Genomic DNA, 20,093 nt, shown 5'->3' with positions numbered 1-20,093 from the left:
TTCCCCAAAGCCCAAAAAGCCCAGAGCAGGGCCTGCTTGGTTTGCCACTTCTATGCAAAACTGTTTTGTACCAGGTCAGAATGTTTGCCCATCTAGCTCCATATCGTCAATTCTGACTCGCAGCAGCTCTCTAGGGTGTCAGGCAGAGGACTTTCCCATCACCAACAAGTTGGTCCTTTTAAGCTGGAGAGGCCAGGCACGGAATTAGGGATCTTCTGCTTGCAAAATAAACCCTGCTCTGCCAATGACTTCCCTAGAAACAAGGGATCTTGGATTTCTCAGCTGCACTCTCGAAGCGCACTCAATCCCACTCCAGTCAACCACAAAGGAAACATTTCCTGCAGGTTGGATGCCAAAGCTGGATGTCTGCAGTGTTGACCGGCTAGTAAAGAGGCAGGCAACTTTAGATTTTGGCCTACAGCTCCCCTCAACCCTCACCTGTGGCTATGCAGGTTAGGACTGATGGAAGTGGTAGGCTAGAACATCTGGAGGGCCACAAGTTGGGCTAGCCTTGGGCTAGTAGCTTTGTCATTGCAATCCCAGGTCTTCCCCACTCCAGCCACTACCCAGAACAGTCTGGCAGGCATTTTTTTTTTAAAGTGTGTATTTTAAAAAAATCATTAGAACTTTTAATCACATAAATATACAACTGGTGCTTAAGCATTTTTGTTTAGAGAGGCAAACAACCCACTTGAAGCTTGGAGGAAGGTGCAAAGCTGAGAGCAAGGAAAGGCAGCTTTGCCCACCTGGAAGAAAAAAACTGCACCGCCTCCTGCTTTTAGGTACGTCTAGACACATCCTCTGTTGTGTTATGCCTTCAAGCCTTCTCCTGAAGAAGCTCTAATTAACTCTGTGAAGATGTTTTCTGTTTATTCAGGTGTAATAACTTAGCATTTCCAAAGAACGGCTTTTTCAGGAGGCCCTGATTAAATTTACGAAGTTGGAAATATGTAACTATTTCTTTTAAAAAAAAAAAAAAAACAAGAAAGAAAACGAAGTTATATTTTCCCAAGAGTCAATTGTTTTGGAGGCTGCTTCATCTTTGAATGTTCAACAGTTGTCTGGGGCCACCAAGTGAGTCGTTTGCAGAAATTGGGGTGTTAAACCCCTGTGTTTATGCCATACCCACTTGGTAATATTGACTCAACTAATCAGGCTGTGCGATACCTTAACACACCAACTCACTTGCCCTATGTAGACTCTGCTGAGTATTTGAGGTTATTTAGCATATTCAGACACATTACATAAAGATGGGGATTTATGTACCTGCACATCCAAGTGTGGCTGAAGGATAATACATATCTTAAGTGGTGAATGGATGGGCCAAATTTAAGGCGACAAAAGCAGGGATTGAATGGAGACTAACCCCCCACGTTGAAGTTGATTCCACAAAGGCTGAGCAAAAACGCATTGCTCGATCCCTGACCTGAACAGGTCTTTGGGTCTCTGCTGCATAGACATTCTCTGAAAGGACAGATGAGCACAACTCTTGCGCTTTCAAGATGCCTGCAAAAAGGATCCTGGACTTATTGACGCAAGTTTCTTACTGTACAATGGAAAATCTTGGAGAAGTAGAGGCAGCATGCATCGCCCTATTTTCAAATGAAGAAGATTTGGTGGACCTACATTATTGCCATGTCACCTAGAGACAATGTCATCTTGGTGCGTCTTGCGGGAGGTGGGGAAACCCAGCAACTTGCTCCAGGAGCAACTGTCCATTTTGAAAAGTGTTGCCGGGATTCAGAAACTCATAAATTCGTGACAAACAGCACCCTTGTCTTCAAAAGCACTTTGCCTGTGCAATCCTATACATACTTATCTGGAAGTAGGGATTAGGGGCAAAATTTGTTTGGTTTACTAACTTAATTTGCACCGTGCAAGCTAATACACAAACTGGAATGCAATTCTCCTTCGGTTTTCAAACGTTCCCGAATTTTGTTATGCAATTCTCCCATCAAAACATCCCTACATTAGGGGAAATGGCATACAAAACGGTATATATTGGGTACAGATGCTTGCAAATAATTGCATATAGTAAGGGAAATCGCACACAGAATATGCATACAAATTTCTGTGTAGACTTTTTAGAAACCACCAAACGGAACAATGGGTCCATATTGATTCGTTTTGAGGGTCCATATTGATTCATTTGGTGCTTCTTATTGAAGGTTGACATCTTTCTTGGTTTAGACTTTTTTTAAAAATAAATAAATCACAAATTCATACAGAAACAAGATGTGCAAAACAGACAGATTCCTTCCTTCCCGACTCAGAAGTAAGCTCCACTGACTTCAATGGGACTTCTTCCCCAGTAAGTAAGTATAGGATTGCAGCCTCAATGTCTCCTCAGAGTGAACAGAACTTTGAAGAGTAATTTGAAGACTTGGTAATATTGACAGTGCAATGTATCCATCTGCAACAATCTTCTCCAACCTGGTGCCCTTCAGTTATGTTAGACTACATCTCCCATCATTCCCAGCTAGCCTGCTGGTTGGGGTTTCGGAAGTTTTAGTCTGGAGGGTACTGAGTTGAAGTTGGGGAAGGCTGATTTACAACACAACATCAGCCCTGTTAGACTTTGCTTTTTGTATCACATTTTACTTGACCACAAAATGTCTTCCTTTTATTGATGAGTCATCTGTTGACTCTTAAGAAAGACACGACAGTTTTAGTATATCCTTACTCATCATCTGCTTGGGATCAAGCGGGTTCCTGGCCTTGAGGAAGGTGTCAGCGAGTGCTAACCACAGCAGTTTCGTTTATCATTGTGGGTGTGAAATGTATTTGCTAAATAGTCCAGGATGATATTGGCTACAGTCTGATACTGGGTTATGAAACTTCATCGTACGATTTCAAGTAGATTGGCTTGGAAAGTTTTCTCAGCTTTTCTTGATGTCGAAACGTACGCCCTTGCTGTTGCGCGAGTCCCATGGGAGGCAGATGGATCTATATTAAGAAAGAATAAAATAAAAATCAAACGGAGAAATGCAGAACTACTCAGAGACTGGGTTCTCACAACATGCTAACTCACACTCAGTGGTTGAGTGTGGGTTGTTTATTGAACCATGGGTTGTTTGTTGAACCGTGGGTTAGCGTGTTGTCTGAATCCAGCATTTTTTCCACAGGGTGGCTAATTTTTCTTCAACCAACCACCTTGAGAACCCATGGTTTGTTGTTGGGTTGTTCAGGGTGGTTAACAACACTTGTAGGAGGGAGTGGAGGATGGCTATGAAGCTACCCCCTGCAATGCTGTACACCACATTCAAACGATACACCAACCTGCGCTGCATCATGGGAAATTATGCAAATGATGGTAGTGAGCAGAGCACATACGGGGACTGCAGCAGTGAAGGAGGTTGACCAATAAATGTAACCATTCCAACATCCTACCAGTCTTCCTCAACTTGGTGGCCTCTAGATGTTAGGGACTATAACTCCCACCACCATTCCTAACCATAGGCTATGTTGGCTGAGGCTGATGGGAGTTGAAGTCCGAAACAATGGGAAGGCCTCAGATTGAGGAAAGCTGTCACAGGTCATTTACACTACATCATATTTCACCATCTGTAAATTGTCCCTAAAGGCTCATAATCATATATACAATTTTTAACAATAGACTGAGTGGCTGTGGTCAAACCACGGTAAACACTCTGTGGGGATGGGGAGGGGCAAACCTAGGGATGAATCATTACCACCATATTGGATTCCTCTTTGCAGCGAAATTGAATGCTGACTGGAGGAGAGGTCTGGCGATTTGTGAATGACAGAGAGACGATAATGAACATCGTTTGATGTCTAAAAATTTGGGAATCGATGCGACGTAGCAATTAAACATCAAGCCAACTTCCTGGCTCTCCAAGCAACTGCACTGCTGAAAGGCCTCCCTGTTAATGACTCTTAAACTTTGAAGATCAGCAACTCCAGTCCTGACTCAACCTGACTCATGTGCTCAACATTAATTGCTGCTAGAGAAGCAGATGTGACTATTCAACAACTCCAGCCTGTGTGCAATTCTGCTGAGCGTTGGCACAAATAAATTCATGTTGGCAGATTCCTAACTTACCGGCCTTGGATATGGGTTGCTGTAGTGAAGTCCTATCTCTACTCTCGCGTTGCACTCTTCTATACATCGTTTAATCAACTCGGGATCTGTTATCTAATCAAACAAACAATGAGGGGGAAGAGAACAAAAATTAAATAGAAAATGGCAATCATAAACCGTATAACCAATGGATAAATTAAACCTGTCTCACAAATTAACTTGTGCAGGTTCCCTGCCCCTTCCCAAGAGAGGACCGTTCAATGTATGTGTGTGTGTGTATGTATGTATGTATGTATGTATGTATATATATATATATATATATATATATATATATATATATGTTTTCCTCCTATGTAAGAGCCCAAAGTATCTAACAATAAGAAATTTAAAACAAGCAACCACCAATAAAACAATGCAGTAAAATAATCAATATCGTTACAGAAGAAGGAAAGTTCAGCCATTGGTCTTCCCTTGCCTGCCCCCCCCCCCCCGAAACAGCCATGTTAGCCAAATGGGCTTCTGAGGAGAAGGCATCCCAAAGCATCAGTACCATGATGGAAAAAAGGCCTTGGTTCTTGTACCACTGCACCTCAATCCAGAGGTTGGGGAGACTGGATACCAAGCCGGACCATTGGCTCAAGTAGCTCAGTATTGCCTACAACAGGTGTGCAGAACTGAGGGCCAAATCCACCTTTGGGGAAGTCCAGTTCTCTGGACTTCCTCAAGTGGCCCCAGTGCCTTTCCCTTGACCATCAATGGTTTGGTGGGTTCCCAGCTCTTCTGCAGTCCCCCCGCCCCGCATTCTCAAAGGTTGAAACACCTCTCCTAAAACTTAGTTACTGGATGTAAGAGTTTTAAGCAACACTAAGCTGGTTGGTTTTCTGTGGTACAGGCCTTTTGCCCTGCCCACCACTGGAAAACACCTCCAAGAGCTTCTCTGAAATGGAATTAATCTCTCAGGCTGAAAGAGGCTCAACAGCTCCTGCCTGCACAGGCTGCCAATGGCTCTCCTCAAGGATTTGGCTCTTGTTACACAAACACAAAGCTACTCCTGCTTGCAGCTGTCAAAGGGGAAAGGAGACCTGCATGCAACGGAGCCACAGTGCACCTGGATCGAGGCTAGTTGGTGCACTCTAAAGAAAGCAAACGTCCTTACGTGCCACTGAAATCAGTGGGAGGCAAGGTGTCTCTGATACTGGAGGTAGCATATAGCCATTGACAGCCTTCCAACAGAGGACAGGCAACTTACTGCCTTTTAAATAGAGGACTGTCATCTATAAAGTAGGACACAGGGCCACTCCGTTGTGTTACCATGTGTTGAACAAGAAAGGAAACCACCTTTACAAGAACTATGATGCATTTCTTCAACAGAGAACATTCTGATCACAGCCAATAGTCCAAAAAAAAAAAAGCAGCAGTCTCCATCTAAAGGACACCTTTGCCTTCAGCTGGGACAAAACGGGAGAAAAACATACTCTCGCCATCTCTGATACGAATGCAAAGCCATAATTATTCAGCGACACAGGCAGGCCTGGAATACACTCACATTTTTATTCTTTTGGAATAATGTTTTAGCTTCATTTATAATATATTGTTTTTCTTTCACGGTCTCTTCCATCTGCCCGGATGCTGATTGCCATTTTTGGGCTATTCGGAATATCTTGCGGTAAAGGCCAAGAACTTCTTGACGAGCGACTGGCGTCATCTAGAGAAACAGGAACATAACCCATAAACATTTGGGTTGAAGAAAAAAAAGGGCCTCCAAGCAGATGGGACATTTTCACACATGTCTTAATTAGTTTTCAAATATTGTATTGGCTCTCTTAGTGAACGTGAAAGGAACCAGAGAGGCAGAAAACTACTATTATCTGCCAACCATCCAGAATATTTACTTTTCCATGTACCAATTGGGGGAGAAAACCCCCCATTCTGCTCATATCAGTAACGTGCCACATTATTCATGCTTTATGCAAGCATGCAGAGAGTTATGCCTGATCCATCACGGCTTAAACCTGGATTTTGAAAAGAGCCAGCTTGAATTCAGACTTACCCCGTTAAGAACCACTTTCCCTACGCAAATAGGTAAACAGCCAAATGGGGAAAACATTTGTGTGAATTGAGTTGCATGGATGTGAATTAGGTGTGGGTGAGAGGCAGGCTCTGGTGCTGAAAGATTTGTAGAAAGCTTTTATCGAAATCCAAGAAGCTCAATGTTTCGGATTGTTAAATTCTTTGGCAGGAGCTGGAATCAGTTGGTAAGCTGGCCAAGGCTGCTATTATATACAGATTTAGAAGTTTCTTGCCAGCGTTCTGCATTGGAGCTGAGTGTGTCCTTAACCATTTGTCCGTGCCAGCAGTTCAAAGTGAAAACAGCAAATGCCATCCTAAAGATCAATAGGACACAGACCAAAAATAAAATGGCAAATATATGAGTAGGAATAAATGGGACAGTTTTCACAATGGAGGGGTATGAACTCTGCCCCTCCCCAAGGAACTGGGGCTTTTAACCTTGTTCATTAATTTATTTATTTTTATTTATTTATTTAGAATATATACCGCTCTCCATTGAAAAATTTCGGAGCGGTGTACAAGGTAAAAATGAAAATAAAAACAGAATAAAACAGTTAAAACAAAATTTAAAAAGAAGCAAAAAACAACAACACAGAAATCCAAGGCTACATGTTAAAGAAAGGCTTCTTGGAATAAAGATGTTTTCAGGAGGCACCGAAAGGAGTACAAGGTTGGAGCCTGCCTGACCTCCAGAGGCAGGGAGTTCCACAGGATGGGCGCCACCACGCTGAAGGCTCTTCCCCTGGTGGATTCCAATCTGAGGATGGATCTAGGTGGACCCACCGGGAGCAGGCCCTCGGATGACCTCAGTGACCAGGCAGGTTGGTAAGGGAGAAGGCGCTCTCTCAGGTATCCTGGTCCCAAGTTGTTTAGGCCTTTGTACACAAGTACAAGAATGATGTATATATATATATCATACAATTAATGATCTGGAGTTAGGAGTAAGTAGCGAGGTTTGCGAATGAATTCAATGGGATTTAGTTCTGACTAGACATGTGTAAGATTGCACCATTAAAAATCCCTAAGGCTGTAATCAGGGGGGTGGGGAAAGGAGACTTCGGCAGAAATTAGTGACCAACCCCACCGTGCACGAGTAGACATGCACGCCACTTGTGCAAAGGGCACGCTGGGTGCGAGCCAACCATCCTATAAAAAGAAAAGTTTGACTAAAAACAAAAAAACAACCACCATGCAGAAAACCATCCTACGTCCCAGAACAGAAGATTTTCTGTTGCTCAGGGCTGCTGATCTTTTCACGCCAATACGTTCTGCGAACTAAGGACTAAGTTTTCGTTGTTTGTGAATTCAGGCAGCGATTCTTGACAAGACGAGCATAATGCGCTCTTTCTTACCATTCTCAGCAAAGACTCCTTGTTGTCATTGAAGGGAAACAGATGGCAAATGTTTAACCAGACGTTGTAGATTTCGAGAGGCTGGGGGTAGGGGAGGCCGGAGGGGGGGGGGTGTCTTTCAGGACAACCTAGAGACTGGACCGGTTAAACCAGATTGCTACTCCCACAATAGGGGATTAGTAATCTAGTTTGCCTGGTGGATTTATCAAGCAAAACAGATTTGAACCACTCCTCTGATGAGTGGGTCACGCCATCACGTGAATGTCATGTTTTCTGTTTTGAGCTCGCCCAGCCATTTGGCCATAGGGAAAACTCTACAGGAGGAGTGGGGGGAAGGAGAAACCATTTTTCTGTTGAGGGGTACATTCCCTCGGGGAGGAGGGATTCTGTCGGGGTCTGTATGCCAGCGACAGGCAGGGCTGAAGCCTTTTCTCTCCATCTTTCTCCTGCTCCCCTCTTTCTCTTGGGGATGGGGCCATAGCTCTGCACACACTTTGCATGCAGAAAGTCCCAGGTATGATCTCTGCATCTCCAGGCAGGGCTAGGAAAACACCTGCCTGAAACCCTGGGGAACCGCTGTCACTCAGTGCAACAGTACTAGATGGACCAAGGGTCTGACTCAGGATAAGGGAGCTTCCTATGTTCCCCATATAGTGGGCTGTTGGCAGAGAGGCAAATCGGTATTGCCAGAGGTCAGAAGAGATCGCTTGTAGATCTCATTAGGCCAAGAGCTGCAGGTTGCCCAGCCCTGGTCTACAAGGAGGCTATGCAATTAGTGTTAAGTATATGAAAAGAAATACTTGCTTAGTCATTAAAATTGTGTGTGTATGGCTATCTCAGGGTTAAACAGAGAAAGTCTATCTGTGGGCAATTACCTTGAGATAGAGGCTGTTCTGGGAACCTTGCCAAGATTCTAAGTTAGCCTCATCACAGCTGTATGTAATGTAGATAAGAATTGTGTAAGATGTGTATATAGTTTCTCACTTTGTAAAATGGAACTGATCACTGCTTACTGATCACTGCTCTATGATCACTGCTCTCTGTGTATGCCTCAGTGTGCTGATCTGAACTGATCTGAATTGAACTGCACAGAAGCCTGAAGGGAATAAACCAGCTCTGCTGTGTAAGACCTGCGTGATGTGTGTTTGTTTCTGAGCACAAACAGAGTTCCAGAGAGAGAAAAGTTCTGGCACAATAACCCAACAAAGGTTATGGGCCCAGTCCAGTCTAGCCTAGACCAGCCTACGCCAGCCTAACCCAGGCAGAAGAACCAGAACTTGATGGGAACGGTGCAGTATCAGAACCAGAACCAGGAGTCTGCTAAAACAGAAAACTGTTGATGAAGGAAGACATCAAGCTAAAGCCAGTGCTGCAAAGTGAGGAAAAATCTCAGTCGGCTGACTCTGAGGAGGACTCTGAGCAGGAGGACGGTGAGATACCAATTCCTAAAGCAGAGGGAATGGCAGGAGCTAATATGTCTGGTTTGCATCAATTGTTGGAAAAGCTGAATGACTCTAACTATGCATTATGGTCTTACAAAATGCAAATGTATCTGATTCAGGCTGAACTGTGGTATGTAGTCACAGAGGATCCACCAGATAGAGCAGATCCACAGAATGCTAAATGGTTTAAGGACGATGCAAAAGCAATGGCAGTTATTGCATTAGCTGTGGAAGACTCTCAAATTTCCTTCATTCAGTTTTTGAATACATCAAAAGAGTGCTGGAATGCGCTACAAGCTGTATATCAAAGAGAAACAGCGGGCAGTAAAATAATTCTAACCCGGAAGCTGTATGGAATGAAGCTGAAACCAGGGGAGTCTATGTCAAACCATTTGAAAAGCATGAGAGAAATCTTCAATCAACTCAGGGCACGAGGGATGGAGTTTACAACTATACACCAAGTCTATGTGATTTTGTCAAGTCTTGATTCATCGTACGACGCGGTTGTCACCATGATGGAAAGTCAAGAGGAGAAAAATTTAACCCTCGAGTATGTAGCTGGAAAACTACTGGAAACCTATGAAAGAAGACAAGCTTCAAAACAACAGAGCCTTAAACATCCTGTGGCTGAATTTCAACAAAGCCATAAATCTTCTGATGTGGTGGCTGCATTAAAGGCAAGGAAATGCTTTAACTGTGGTTCCACAGGACACTTAAGGTGGGATTACAAAAAATGAAGTTGTAGCCAGCAAAGTCACAACAAAAACAATAGCCAATTGCAAACCACACCAAGAGTGTATCCATTTAACTCATAAAAGGTTTGGTCATGCTAACTATAAAACAATTTCTAAGATTCCAGAATTGTGTGAAGGGGTGAAAATCAAACCATGTTCTAACTATGTAGAATGTAATGTATGCAGTGAAACCAAGTGTCATAAGTCAAACATTCCAAAACATAGTGAGAGAACAACAAAAAGAATTTTTGAATTAATTCATGCAGATCTTGCAGGTCCTTTTGAGACAAGTCAAGGAGGAAACAGATTTTTCTTGTCTATTGTTGATGATTACAGTAGATTTGGATTTGTGTATGTGTTAAAACAGAAGAGTGAAACTTTTGGAAAGTTCAAAGCCTTTGTTAAGTGGAGTAAAAATAGATTTAAAGAACCTATAGCTAATCTAAGAACGGACCGGGGAGGTGAATTTCTTAGCAACCAATTTAAAAAATTCCTCAGTGATGAGGGTATACAACATGACCTTACTGCTCCATATTCACCATTTCAAAATGGAGTTGCAGAAAGGAAAAACAGAACCTTGCAGAACATGTTAAGAGCTCTATTGAAAGAGTCAGGATTGTCTAATCTGTTCTGGGCAGAAGCTTTGTCCACCTCAAATTATTTGTTAAACAGGCTTTATCACTCTGTACATGAAAAAACCCCATATGAAATGTTTTACAAAAGAAAACCTAGAGTGTCACATATACGGGTTTTTGGAAGTAAATGTTTTGCTCATGTTCAGAAAGAAAACAGACCAGGAAAACTAGCTCAAAGAGGTTTGGAATGTAAACTGTTGGGATATGATACACAAACAAAAGGCTATCGTTTGTGGTCTCCATATCACAAAAGTGTAATTGTGAGCAGAGATGTAGTTTTTCATGAACAAATGCAGGAAACAAAACAGTATGTAAGTTTGCCTGTAGAACAGAAAGCTGTAGAAACAGAAGAAATTCCTGAACAATCTCAGCAAGAGAGGGAGGGGGAAGAAACTGTAAAGGAGGAAACTGTGCCTGTAACTATGCCAAAGCGACCAGAAAGGGAACGCAAAGCTCCAATTCGTTATTCAGATGAATACCAAAGCAAACAGGTTTCTCATAGAGCTTTACTAATAGCCTATGAACCTACTTCATTTGAGGAAATTCAGGAAATGGAACCTACAGAAGCTCAGGGCTGGCATGAAGCAATGTCAGAGGAAATCAGAGCAATGGAAAAAAATGAAACGTGGGAGCTAGTACCTTTACCTGAAGGTCGTAAAGCCATTACCTGTAAATGGGTATTCAAAGTAAAACAAAATGAGAAAGGACAGGTGGAAGGTTCAATGGTAAAACACAAAGAGATGCTTTAAAGCTAGGTCTCAGATTGTAACACAATTTAAACAACATGCGCAAGAGGAGGACTGTTAAGTATATGAAAAGAAATACTTGCTTAGTCATTAAAATTGTGTGTGTATGGCTATCTCAGGGTTAAACAGAGAAAGTCTATCTGTGGGCAATTACCTTGAGATAGAGGCTGTTCTGGGAACCTTGCCAAGATTCTAAGTTAGCCTCATCACAGCTGTATGTAATGTAGATAAGAATTGTGTAAGATGTGTATATAGTTTCTCACTTTGTAAAATGGAACTGATCACTGCTTACTGATCACTGCTCTATGATCACTGCTCTCTGTGTATGCCTCAGTGTGCTGATCTGAACTGATCTGAATTGAACTGCACAGAAGCCTGAAGGGAATAAACCAGCTCTGCTGTGTAAGACCTGCGTGATGTGTGTTTGTTTCTGAGCACAAACAGAGTTCCAGAGAGAGAAAAGTTCTGGCACAATAACCCAACAATTAGCTGGTGGGTGTCTGCGTCCTTGTACTACCTACATGGGACTTCAGCCAGGGGGAGATGTCCCCCAGGCCCTTGCTAGTCATGTAAAGTCACTGTCAGCTGATTCTTTGATCTCCTTTGGAGAAACAAATAGTGGACATCATGATTTAGCATCACATTTTGATCCCACCCCGTCTCCAAAGACTTCCAGGAGCAGTGTGCATTCCCTGCTCGTCGTCTTTACAACAATCCCATGATGGAAGTTAAGCTGGGAGGTAGAGCGGCCGCCTGGCCCAAGTTCACCCAGCGATCTTTGTAGCTTAGGTCTTCCCAGTCGATGAAACCCAGCAAGGAAAGCACTGCGCCACGCTCATACGTGTTATTACAGTCATGGCAGAGTTGGGGAAAGGAGGATGCTAAAATCTGGCTTTGGGTCCTTTAACAGCTGATGGTTTGCAAAGGCCACACGTACCAAATATCTCCTTGCAACAGAGCTACTAAAAGCACAGGATCTAAGTTGGGCCTAAGGCCATTTGTAAGCACCTCCTGACTGCTTCTTCATGCTCCCAGTCCAGCGTTCCCCAACCTGATGCCCTCCAAATGTGTGGGATTACAAAGCCCATCGCCCCAAGCCTCACGGCCAGGCTGCCCCAACCCTCACGGCCAGGCTGCCCCAACCCACGCATGGAGGAATTACATCGGCACGATCACCAGAAGATAGTCCAGTCTTTGTTCTTCATGTCAAACATTTAACACTGCTCTTGGGCTTCTTTCCAAAACGCCAGCATCGCGATTCCCCATTTTGTTGTCTTTGGAGCTAAATTATAACGTTTAGCTGAAGTGATGACCCACAATTGCTCTGCAGCTGGGGAAAGGTGGGCAGATCATAATTCATGCCGCTTGCACATGGCGTCGCAACGGCTAAAAGTGACTGGGTCAAAATTCATCCCTGGTGTAAGATGAGAGAAGAGACTTTCTGCCAGGGTAGTAGAGAATTCCTATAAGGAAAATGAACAGCCGGCGTGTGCATGGAGAGAAGGGGACTGAGCTAGGGGTCTTTGCCTGATTAAAAAGACCACTTCTCTCCAGTGCATGGCCTGCATTAAATCTTCAACTTACTTGGGCACAAACGGAATTTATCTCCCTTTGGTGTAACAGCTAATTTGACTTTGACTCCAGCTAATTTGCAGGGAAATCATTTTATCACTTCAAATATGTCTGAGATATTGCTGTGTCAGGAAATAATGTATATTGGTGACCTAAAACCAAAGGAAATTTGGACAATAACGTTGGTTCCAGCTGCAGGGATTGTGGACATATACACATTTCTCAGTTTCTCTCAAACGTGACGAGAAATACTGTGATAGAAATTGTCTAGCATTGGGACAAGGCAAAAATATTACAATGGATTGAAATATCTATGTAGCCCACTAATTCTTCTCCACCTTCTTTCTTTTGGAGATAATGCCTTATGCTTGGTGTGTTCCTCTCTGCCTCCCACTGCTTTGTCTCAGATCAATGGAGCCTATTCAGAAGATGTTCTAAAAATGTTGGTGGTTTGTGGCTTGCAGCTGGAAAACCACAACCACACAATAAGCTGTGTTATCGCTGCTGTCATTCTTTCCATTGTGGGGGGGGGGGGATTTCTTCGAAGTCTAGGCCCATGTTTTAAGACAAAGGCATTGGTTTTAAGATGGAGGCGCGTGCACTCTCCTTAGTCCTTGGGTTTCAACTTTTTCAAATGGTTGATTTTGCATATAATTTGTTACCACTATATTTACCTATCTACGAATTATTGACTACTGTATGGGAGGGGGGAGAAACATATAACACCATATTATAGGTTATTGAAATTATGTGTCATGCTAGGGGTAGGCTACCTGGTGCCCTCCAGAGGTTTTGGACTACAACTCCCATAAGCCCCAGCCAGGCCAATCGTCAGGAATGCTGGGAGTTGTAGTCCAAAACACCAGTAGGGCACAAAGTTGGCTATCCCATGCATTATGGGATGGAAATGCTCAAATTTACAAGGTTTCAGAGCTCTTATCTTTTGTGACAACCACTTAGAGGGCACTCCTATACACGTGTACTCAGAAATAAGTCCCATTGTCGTCATTGGGGCATAGCATATAAAATTGCAGCCTTAGATTCTGTTTTATGCTGGGGCGTGCATGAGAGGGGTGTTTGGCTCAAATTGAGGGAGAAACTCTTCTCTTTGTTGAAGGCACAGTCTGGGACATGACTTCCTTACATACATTTGTCCAAAGGAATTCCTTTTTGGCTTACTAGGGCTTAGTCTTGTTATTTTCGATGCATATGAGTCATGATCTATACAACAGGTCCTTGGATTCTGTCTGAAGAAGGTGCTACATTTGCCATCTCCCTGCCTGGCAAAGCAGGTTATGCAGAAATCCAGCCGGTAAAGCTTTCCTCTATCCATGCAACTCCATGCCAGAAGTGATGTTGTTTCAGTTTCTGGCTGTGTTGCAACCCTTCAAGACACACGACTCCTGGCAGAGAACCATGTAACAATATACAAATTTTGGATCTGCCCAGTACAGTAGCTAACAGGTTCTGCCAGACTTCACCTCTTCCCATTAGGCTCCACCCTCTGAGCCCTGACACCCCACCCCTTAGCTCATCAGGCTCCACCCCCTGAGAGTTAGTTGGCATGGCAACTTTACTCAGGTGGTAAGGGGTCAATTTGTTGGGATTTTGAGGAGGAAGTAGATGGGGTGCAGTTCCCCGTTAAGGGGCCTCATGAAAGCTTTAAGGAGGTGTAAGTCAATGGGATTATTTGGGGGTCAGGTTCTTCCCATATCCATCTTTGACATTGGTGACGCCATTTTGTCACTACTATCAAGCGCTTTAGCGCCCCCTAGCGGAGAGGGCAAGAACAGAGCATGCGCGGGTCTCTAGGGAGCCAGCAGCGCCCTCTGGGCTGTACCAATAATAAACGAGAGGGGTGCACAGCGCCACAATCACACTCGTTTAAAAACCCTCCCCTTCGCCTCTATGACACACACCTGTCCCCTCTCCCATCCGCACTAACGTTCCTTGAGAAAAAGCCTGCATTATCTCTCCTATACCTTTCCTCATCTTTTCTCCGCCGTCGCCCCCCCCCCCCGACTTGTATAGTCCGACCCAAATCCGACGTTTCCCCCGCTCTCACTCACCTCAGAGGTTCGAAGGACGGCAAGGAGAAGGGGGTTGAAAATCCCCCCTTTTGCCCTTACGCTGCGTGCGGCCTCAAGCACGTCGGGGGCGCGCGTCGCTCTACGTCATCGCGCCGCCAGCTGACTCCCCGCTTAGGCACCACCCCCCGGAAGTGATGCAGGGGAGGCTGAGCCCGAGTGGGAGCTCTGGTTAGGAGCTTGTGCGGAGGGGGTGAGTGAATTGGACTGTCTCTCTTCCCGTAACCGTGTCGGGGTTGGGCAGCGGAGCCTCCCGTTTATCCCCCCTCCCGTTTCCTCTCTCACACAGGCGTCGTCAGGGCCCCCTCCGGGAGCAACTGCCATTCTCCTCAGTCCCTTTCCTCCCCCTCTGTGGAGCCTTCTTCCCCCTGTGGGCTGCCCTCAGCTGGAAGGGGAGGAGAGGAAGGAGGAAGGCTGCTTTTTTGGGGGGGGGGGGGTGTGGAGCGGGGGGAAGGGTCTTGTTCCCTCTCACGAGGCGAATTGGGGGGGTAGTCATGTGGAGCCCTTATATGCCCCCACAGGAGAAGTGGGGGTAATAGAGCAGGGTCGGGGGAGAGCCCCTCCCCTCCCTAGTTTGGGACATGTAGGGTCCCCCCCACCTCCACTCTACACAAATCATTACCAAAGAAACCGCCGTTCTCCTCTTCCCCCTTTCTCAAAAGGTGAGTTCGTTGAAGTCAGCTTTTTTGGGGGAGGGGGTTGGGTAGGTGGGGTGGGTGGGCAGGGAGCTTCCCCCATCTTTAGCCTAGGTGCAAAAGAGTCCACTTACAGCTCTGTTCTGGGGGGTGGGTGTTACTCAGAAGGAAGGGGTGCTACATTCAAAGAGGCTGACGTCTGTACAAGGTACGTGTGTACATGTGTACAAGGTTGCAGACTTTTAATATGTGACTTGAAGGGGCGGTGGTAGGGTAGTAACTACGGTTTCAACACACACATACCGGTGTTTTCAGATGGGTGGTTCCAGCAAGGTTAAAAAGATAGTTATCCTCCCTGCTGCCGTTCCCCCCCTCCTCCCCGTCCACCCCCACATTTTTGTTTTGGTGGATGGGTAGATAGATGTTAAGGATCCGCTTAGAGCTCAACCCTGTGCATGTTTACTCAGAAGGAAGGGCCTCCGAACTTTAAAGGGGTTTACTGCCAAGTAAGTGTGCATAGGATTGTAGCCTTCAAAAGTGTGATTTGAACTGGTGGGGATAGTAGTTCTTGCATCAACCACCCTGGTGTGTTCAGAGGCGGGTGATCAAAAAGATTCGGCATGTTTATAAAGATTACACACTACCTACTCAAGAGATTTTTGGGGTGTGTGGTTATCAGGTTTTTCTTTCTTTTTGCGGAAGTACTTACTCCTCTGGAGTCAAATATTCAAGATCATTCAGTGTTTGAAGGTAGTTGCCATTTCATGTCTTTTTAGTCACTACTGTGTGTGCAGTGATGTGCTTCAACTGTGGTTTAAACAGACGATGTTCTCTCTTCCCGCTTTGTTACCTGCCTGAACGGGTGAATATTGTAACCTGTATTAATGAGTATGGAGCTTGGAGATGATGGTTTTTGTTGTAGATTAATGTCTGCAAGGGAGTGGAGGAAGGTGACCTATCCCCTGCTGTCTCCTGCTCTCTCTCTCTCTCTCACACACACACCCTGCTTTGTTTGGAACATTTACAGTTTTCTCCCACCACAAATAGAAGGTACCCATCTCCAACTCCTTTCCTCAGAAGATCAGTTTGTTGAAATCTGGTCATAATGCATCACTTTGCAGGAGCTTCCATTTCCCAAGGTAGTATGCCACTTACTCTCATATGCATCCAGCTAACCAGTGTCTGGATCTTTGGTCTGAATGAACAGGGCTCTTCTTATTTTCTTGGATATCACTCATTAAGGGCAGCTACCGTTGAAGCTTTTAACTACCCTGGTGTGTTCATACTGGCATGTTTGAAGTGTGGTTAAGAAGTGGAGAGCCAGTGTGGTGTAAAGGTTAGGGTGTTGTACTAGGGCTTGCGAGATCCTGGTTCCCACTCGGCCATGAAGCTCACTTGGTGAGTTTGGCCAGTGGCTGACTCTCAGCCTAACTTACCTCACAAGGTTATTGTGAGTGTAAAAATGGAGAGGAGGAAGATCATGTGAATTGTCTTGGGTTCTTTGCAAGAGGAAAAAAGGTGGGATATAAATGTAATAATAATAATAACCTCTATACATATGCGCACACTTTCAGTATTATATACTATGTTAATAATTGTGAGCGTAGTACATGGAGGTGGAAGTTCTTGTTCGGGATGAAGGAATGGAAAGTACAGGGTGATTGAGTGCAAGGGGACAGATGCGTTTGATTTGCTGGATGTTAAAAAGAGACACATGTTCAACCTTTTGCAGTACTTGCTGCTGCTTGCGGTCCAGGTAAAGAATCCTGCGACTTCGAGGAGGAGGAGGAGGAGGAGGAGTTTGTGGTAGTTGTCAAAGATAAGTCTGGTGTCTGGCAGATCCAGGGATAACTGTGAAGAAGATTTGCTGCTTAATCGAAACAAGAAGTAGGGTTTCTCTTAACTGTAGAGAACATGTTCCCTTTTTTGTTGTTCTTTTATTTGGCTCTGTAGGAAACGTGCAAACAAAATGCCACATTCCAGCGTAGTTTGCTTTTCCAGTCATTATTCATATTCTCTTCCTATCTGAAGGGTGTGGAGGCAACTTTTTAAAAAGCATAACGCCCTGCCCCCAAGGGGTTTAGTGTTTATGTGAGTAATGAGTTCAGAGGTGTATTTTTTTCCACGAAGGGACAATATTTCATTTTTGTGGAAATTATGCTATGTTTCTAATATCCTGAATAATTTCTTTGTGCTTTCACAATAAATTTCTTTATTTCTGAAACACTTGCTTTTTAGTTAGAAAATCTTGGCTGGGCAGGGTCATATGTGCTTATACCTACTGTTGTTCCCTGCTTCAATTCAAACGGAGAGGCGGGTAAGAAATAAAGTATTTATTATCATCATCATCATCATCATGATTTTGATTTAAATACAGCTTCCGGATTTCTGTTCGCTGCAAATTCTAAAGGGAAAATTGCAAGGGTGTCCTTTTGATATGGAACAGTTAAAATGTTCCCAGTCAGTACATCGGGAAGTACTGGTCTTCTTCTTCTTCTTTTTTTAAATTACTTTAGACCACTTAAAATGGTATATTCTAAAGGACTCTGAAGCCTTGGTGTGAGTTAATCATTTTTGTGGAGGGTAATAGAAAGGCACTTATTTAATGAGAAATAGCTAACAATTGTTGCAAGCAGTGGTTAAGCAAACATTAACTAGAACTTGTTGCCTTTTACAGTGACCATTGAGAAGAATGTTTGCACTCTTTGGGTAGTTGGACTAAAACAATTGATGCTCTGTCTGTTCCAGTATGGCTTTAGACTCCAGTGGGATGCCTATTCTTTGAATATACTTTAGAATTGCAGCTTTTCCTCTGGAGCTTGTGGAAGTTTTTCTTTTCTTCCTCGGTCGCCTGGCTTTATTGCTTAAGAGTTGGACGTACAAAGGTTGATGCTTGGCTCTTAAGGAAGAGTTTCAGGTTAACCTTCCTTAAGATGCAGAGGTGACTTCTTACACAGTGCGCTCTCCCTGTTGGCATTTCATTCCGTCTCTTCTCCCTCACATCTCATACTGGGCAGCCTCAGGATGAGGAGATGCTTAGCAGGTTGTGTCATGCGATCAGGAAAGGCGGGCGACTTTGGAGATGCAACCCAAGCTGGAGGGCTAGAGCAGCTTGCATATATTAGCTGCATGTAATTACCATAATTTATAGGTCACTTTCACACATATGCTGGGTGCCAAGCTGCAACAGATAGATATGTTGCACTCCTGTGATACTTGTGGTTTTGAATTGTTAACCTCAGATATGTTTTTTTTTAATTATTCTGATCTGAATTGGCTTGGGAGACCACGAGGCTTTAAAACAACCAAATCTTTTCCCATTTGGGGCCTTTGGTGTGAACACCAAAGCATAGCTAGCCAGTGATCACTAACACTGTTCTTTGCAACCGGGTGGATTTGGGTGTTCTCTGTCAAATCTACTGTCTGTCTTTATTTTATCTGAAGAAATGTTGATCTGGAGGAATTACAGTCCTAGTGGGAACTGGGTTCTGCTGTCCTGTGCAGCTTCCCTTCTGCTTTGTCATGTGACTGACAGTGTGACCAGACACTGCCATACACCCCACACTCTGTTTGTCCACACGCAGGCATGCTATGTTTCTGACCAATTTTTTTTCCTGATCACAACCCACCTTTAAATTTCCTTTTGTGCTTTATTTCTAAGACGCGTAGGCCACCCTATAACAGAGTTCTCAGGGGGGCTTATGAGATCAAATAAAAACAAGCTTAAAATCCATTCACCATCAGGATAAAATGTGATGCTGCATAAAACTCAAAGTGGAGAATCAAAAGTAGACTAAAACAGATTTAAGAGGCTGAAACAGATTTAAGAAGAATAATGGATAGAAAAATGAAAAGTGAATTGGTCAGGTTTCGAGCTGTCATACAGGCTTACCAAAAAAAGAAAAGAAACAAAAAGACTTTGGAGGGGAGCTCAGTGGTGACCCATGCTCTAACATCATTAAGTTGCTTACTTTTGATTAAACTCTTTGTTTTGAGTTTAGGCCAAGCATCTTTCTTGGCCAAGGTATGCCGTAGTCTTTATAACACACCTAGGCTGCTTGAATGCTGATGTGCATTAGAATCCAGGAAGAGTTTAATGCGGGGGTGAAAGTTAGGACAGAGGTCCCAATCCGACCCTCTGTGGTCCCCCAGATAGCCGTACCCCCCCTTTCCTTGGCCCCATCTCCTGGCCCCAATTCACTGATTGTTTGATGGCTTCCTAGCTTTGGTGCAGTTTTTCCCCTATTTTAAAAGGTTGAAATGCCTATCCTAAGACTTAGTTACTGGGAGTTACTTATTTTGAAATAAGCTGGTACTTTTGGCCCCATGCTTTTGCCTTCAGCCCCGGTCGCTACTGAAATGCATCCCCTGAGAGCTTCTCTGAAATGCAGTTTGGCCCTTAAGCTGAAAGAGATGTTGTACCACACACACATACCGGTTTCACCTCTTTGTGGGTGGCGACGAAGCAGTTGAGCAGGAGGGTTGGGGCGCATCCTTCCAGACCTGGGTTGGCAAGACTGCGGTGTTGCCACTGGATATACAACTTTCCGAGATTTTTGTCAGTGACTCCGAACCTATGCAAGTTCCCATTTTAAAAATAACTGTTGTGAATTGTTAGGTTCTGGATCTTGTGGCGCCCAGCCGAGCTTTGAGGAATTGGAATGCCACTGTTGGGCTCATGATCGGTGCACTGACTGGGAGAAAAAAGGAACCCTTGGAATACCCGCTCGAAAGGAACCAGGTATGTATGCAGATATCTAAGCTGCTCGAGCTCTAAG

At 44.2% G+C, this 20,093-nt stretch overlaps 2 protein-coding genes across 7 annotated transcripts in view; one reads left to right on the top strand and one right to left on the bottom strand.

Moving 5' to 3' along the window:
• Nucleotides 1–979: 979 nt before the first annotated feature.
• LYRM1 (LYR motif containing 1) lies at nt 980–14,728 on the bottom strand. 3 transcript variants are annotated; one of them, XM_063142948.1, is made up of 4 exons: nt 14,663–14,728; nt 5,589–5,747; nt 4,064–4,156; nt 980–2,946 (listed from the first exon to the last, which is right to left on the bottom strand). In XM_063142948.1, the coding sequence occupies exons 2-4, from the start codon at nt 5,745–5,747 to the stop codon at nt 2,830–2,832; spliced, it is 369 nt and encodes a 122-aa protein (XP_062999018.1). In that variant the 5' UTR covers nt 14,663–14,728; the 3' UTR covers nt 980–2,829. The 3 variants fall into 3 exon arrangements, with proteins under 3 accessions (XP_062999018.1, XP_062999017.1, XP_062999019.1); XM_063142947.1 differs by lacking the exon at nt 14,663–14,728 and adding an exon at nt 7,465–7,485; XM_063142949.1 differs by lacking the exon at nt 14,663–14,728 and adding an exon at nt 6,093–6,110.
• Nucleotides 14,729–14,793: 65 nt separating this feature from the next.
• DCUN1D3 (defective in cullin neddylation 1 domain containing 3) overlaps nt 14,794–20,093 on the top strand; it is a 41,122-nt gene continuing 35,822 nt past the window's right edge. The window contains exons 1-2 of one of the 4 annotated variants that reach the window (XM_063143526.1): nt 14,794–14,851; nt 19,934–20,056. The gene's annotated coding sequence lies outside the window, so the exon portion shown is untranslated. The other 3 variants (XM_063143528.1, XM_063143525.1, XM_063143527.1) reach the window with 3 other exon arrangements.

Source organism: Elgaria multicarinata, chromosome 17 (genome assembly GCF_023053635.1).
Source record: "Elgaria multicarinata webbii isolate HBS135686 ecotype San Diego chromosome 17, rElgMul1.1.pri, whole genome shotgun sequence".
NCBI lineage: Eukaryota > Metazoa > Chordata > Lepidosauria > Squamata > Anguidae > Elgaria > Elgaria multicarinata.
This window is presented reverse-complemented; position numbering and strand designations above follow the sequence as displayed.

Bases quoted from the DNA above. Each gene is read 5' to 3' on its own strand.
- LYRM1 (XM_063142947.1), bottom strand. The intron at 4,157-5,588 runs GTGAGTGTATTC...TTGTTTGATTAG, and splicing joins TATTCCAAAAGAATAAAAAT to ATAACAGATCCCGAGTTGAT. The intron at 2,947-4,063 runs GTAAGTTAGGAA...TTCTTAATATAG, and splicing joins GCAACCCATATCCAAGGCCG to ATCCATCTGCCTCCCATGGG.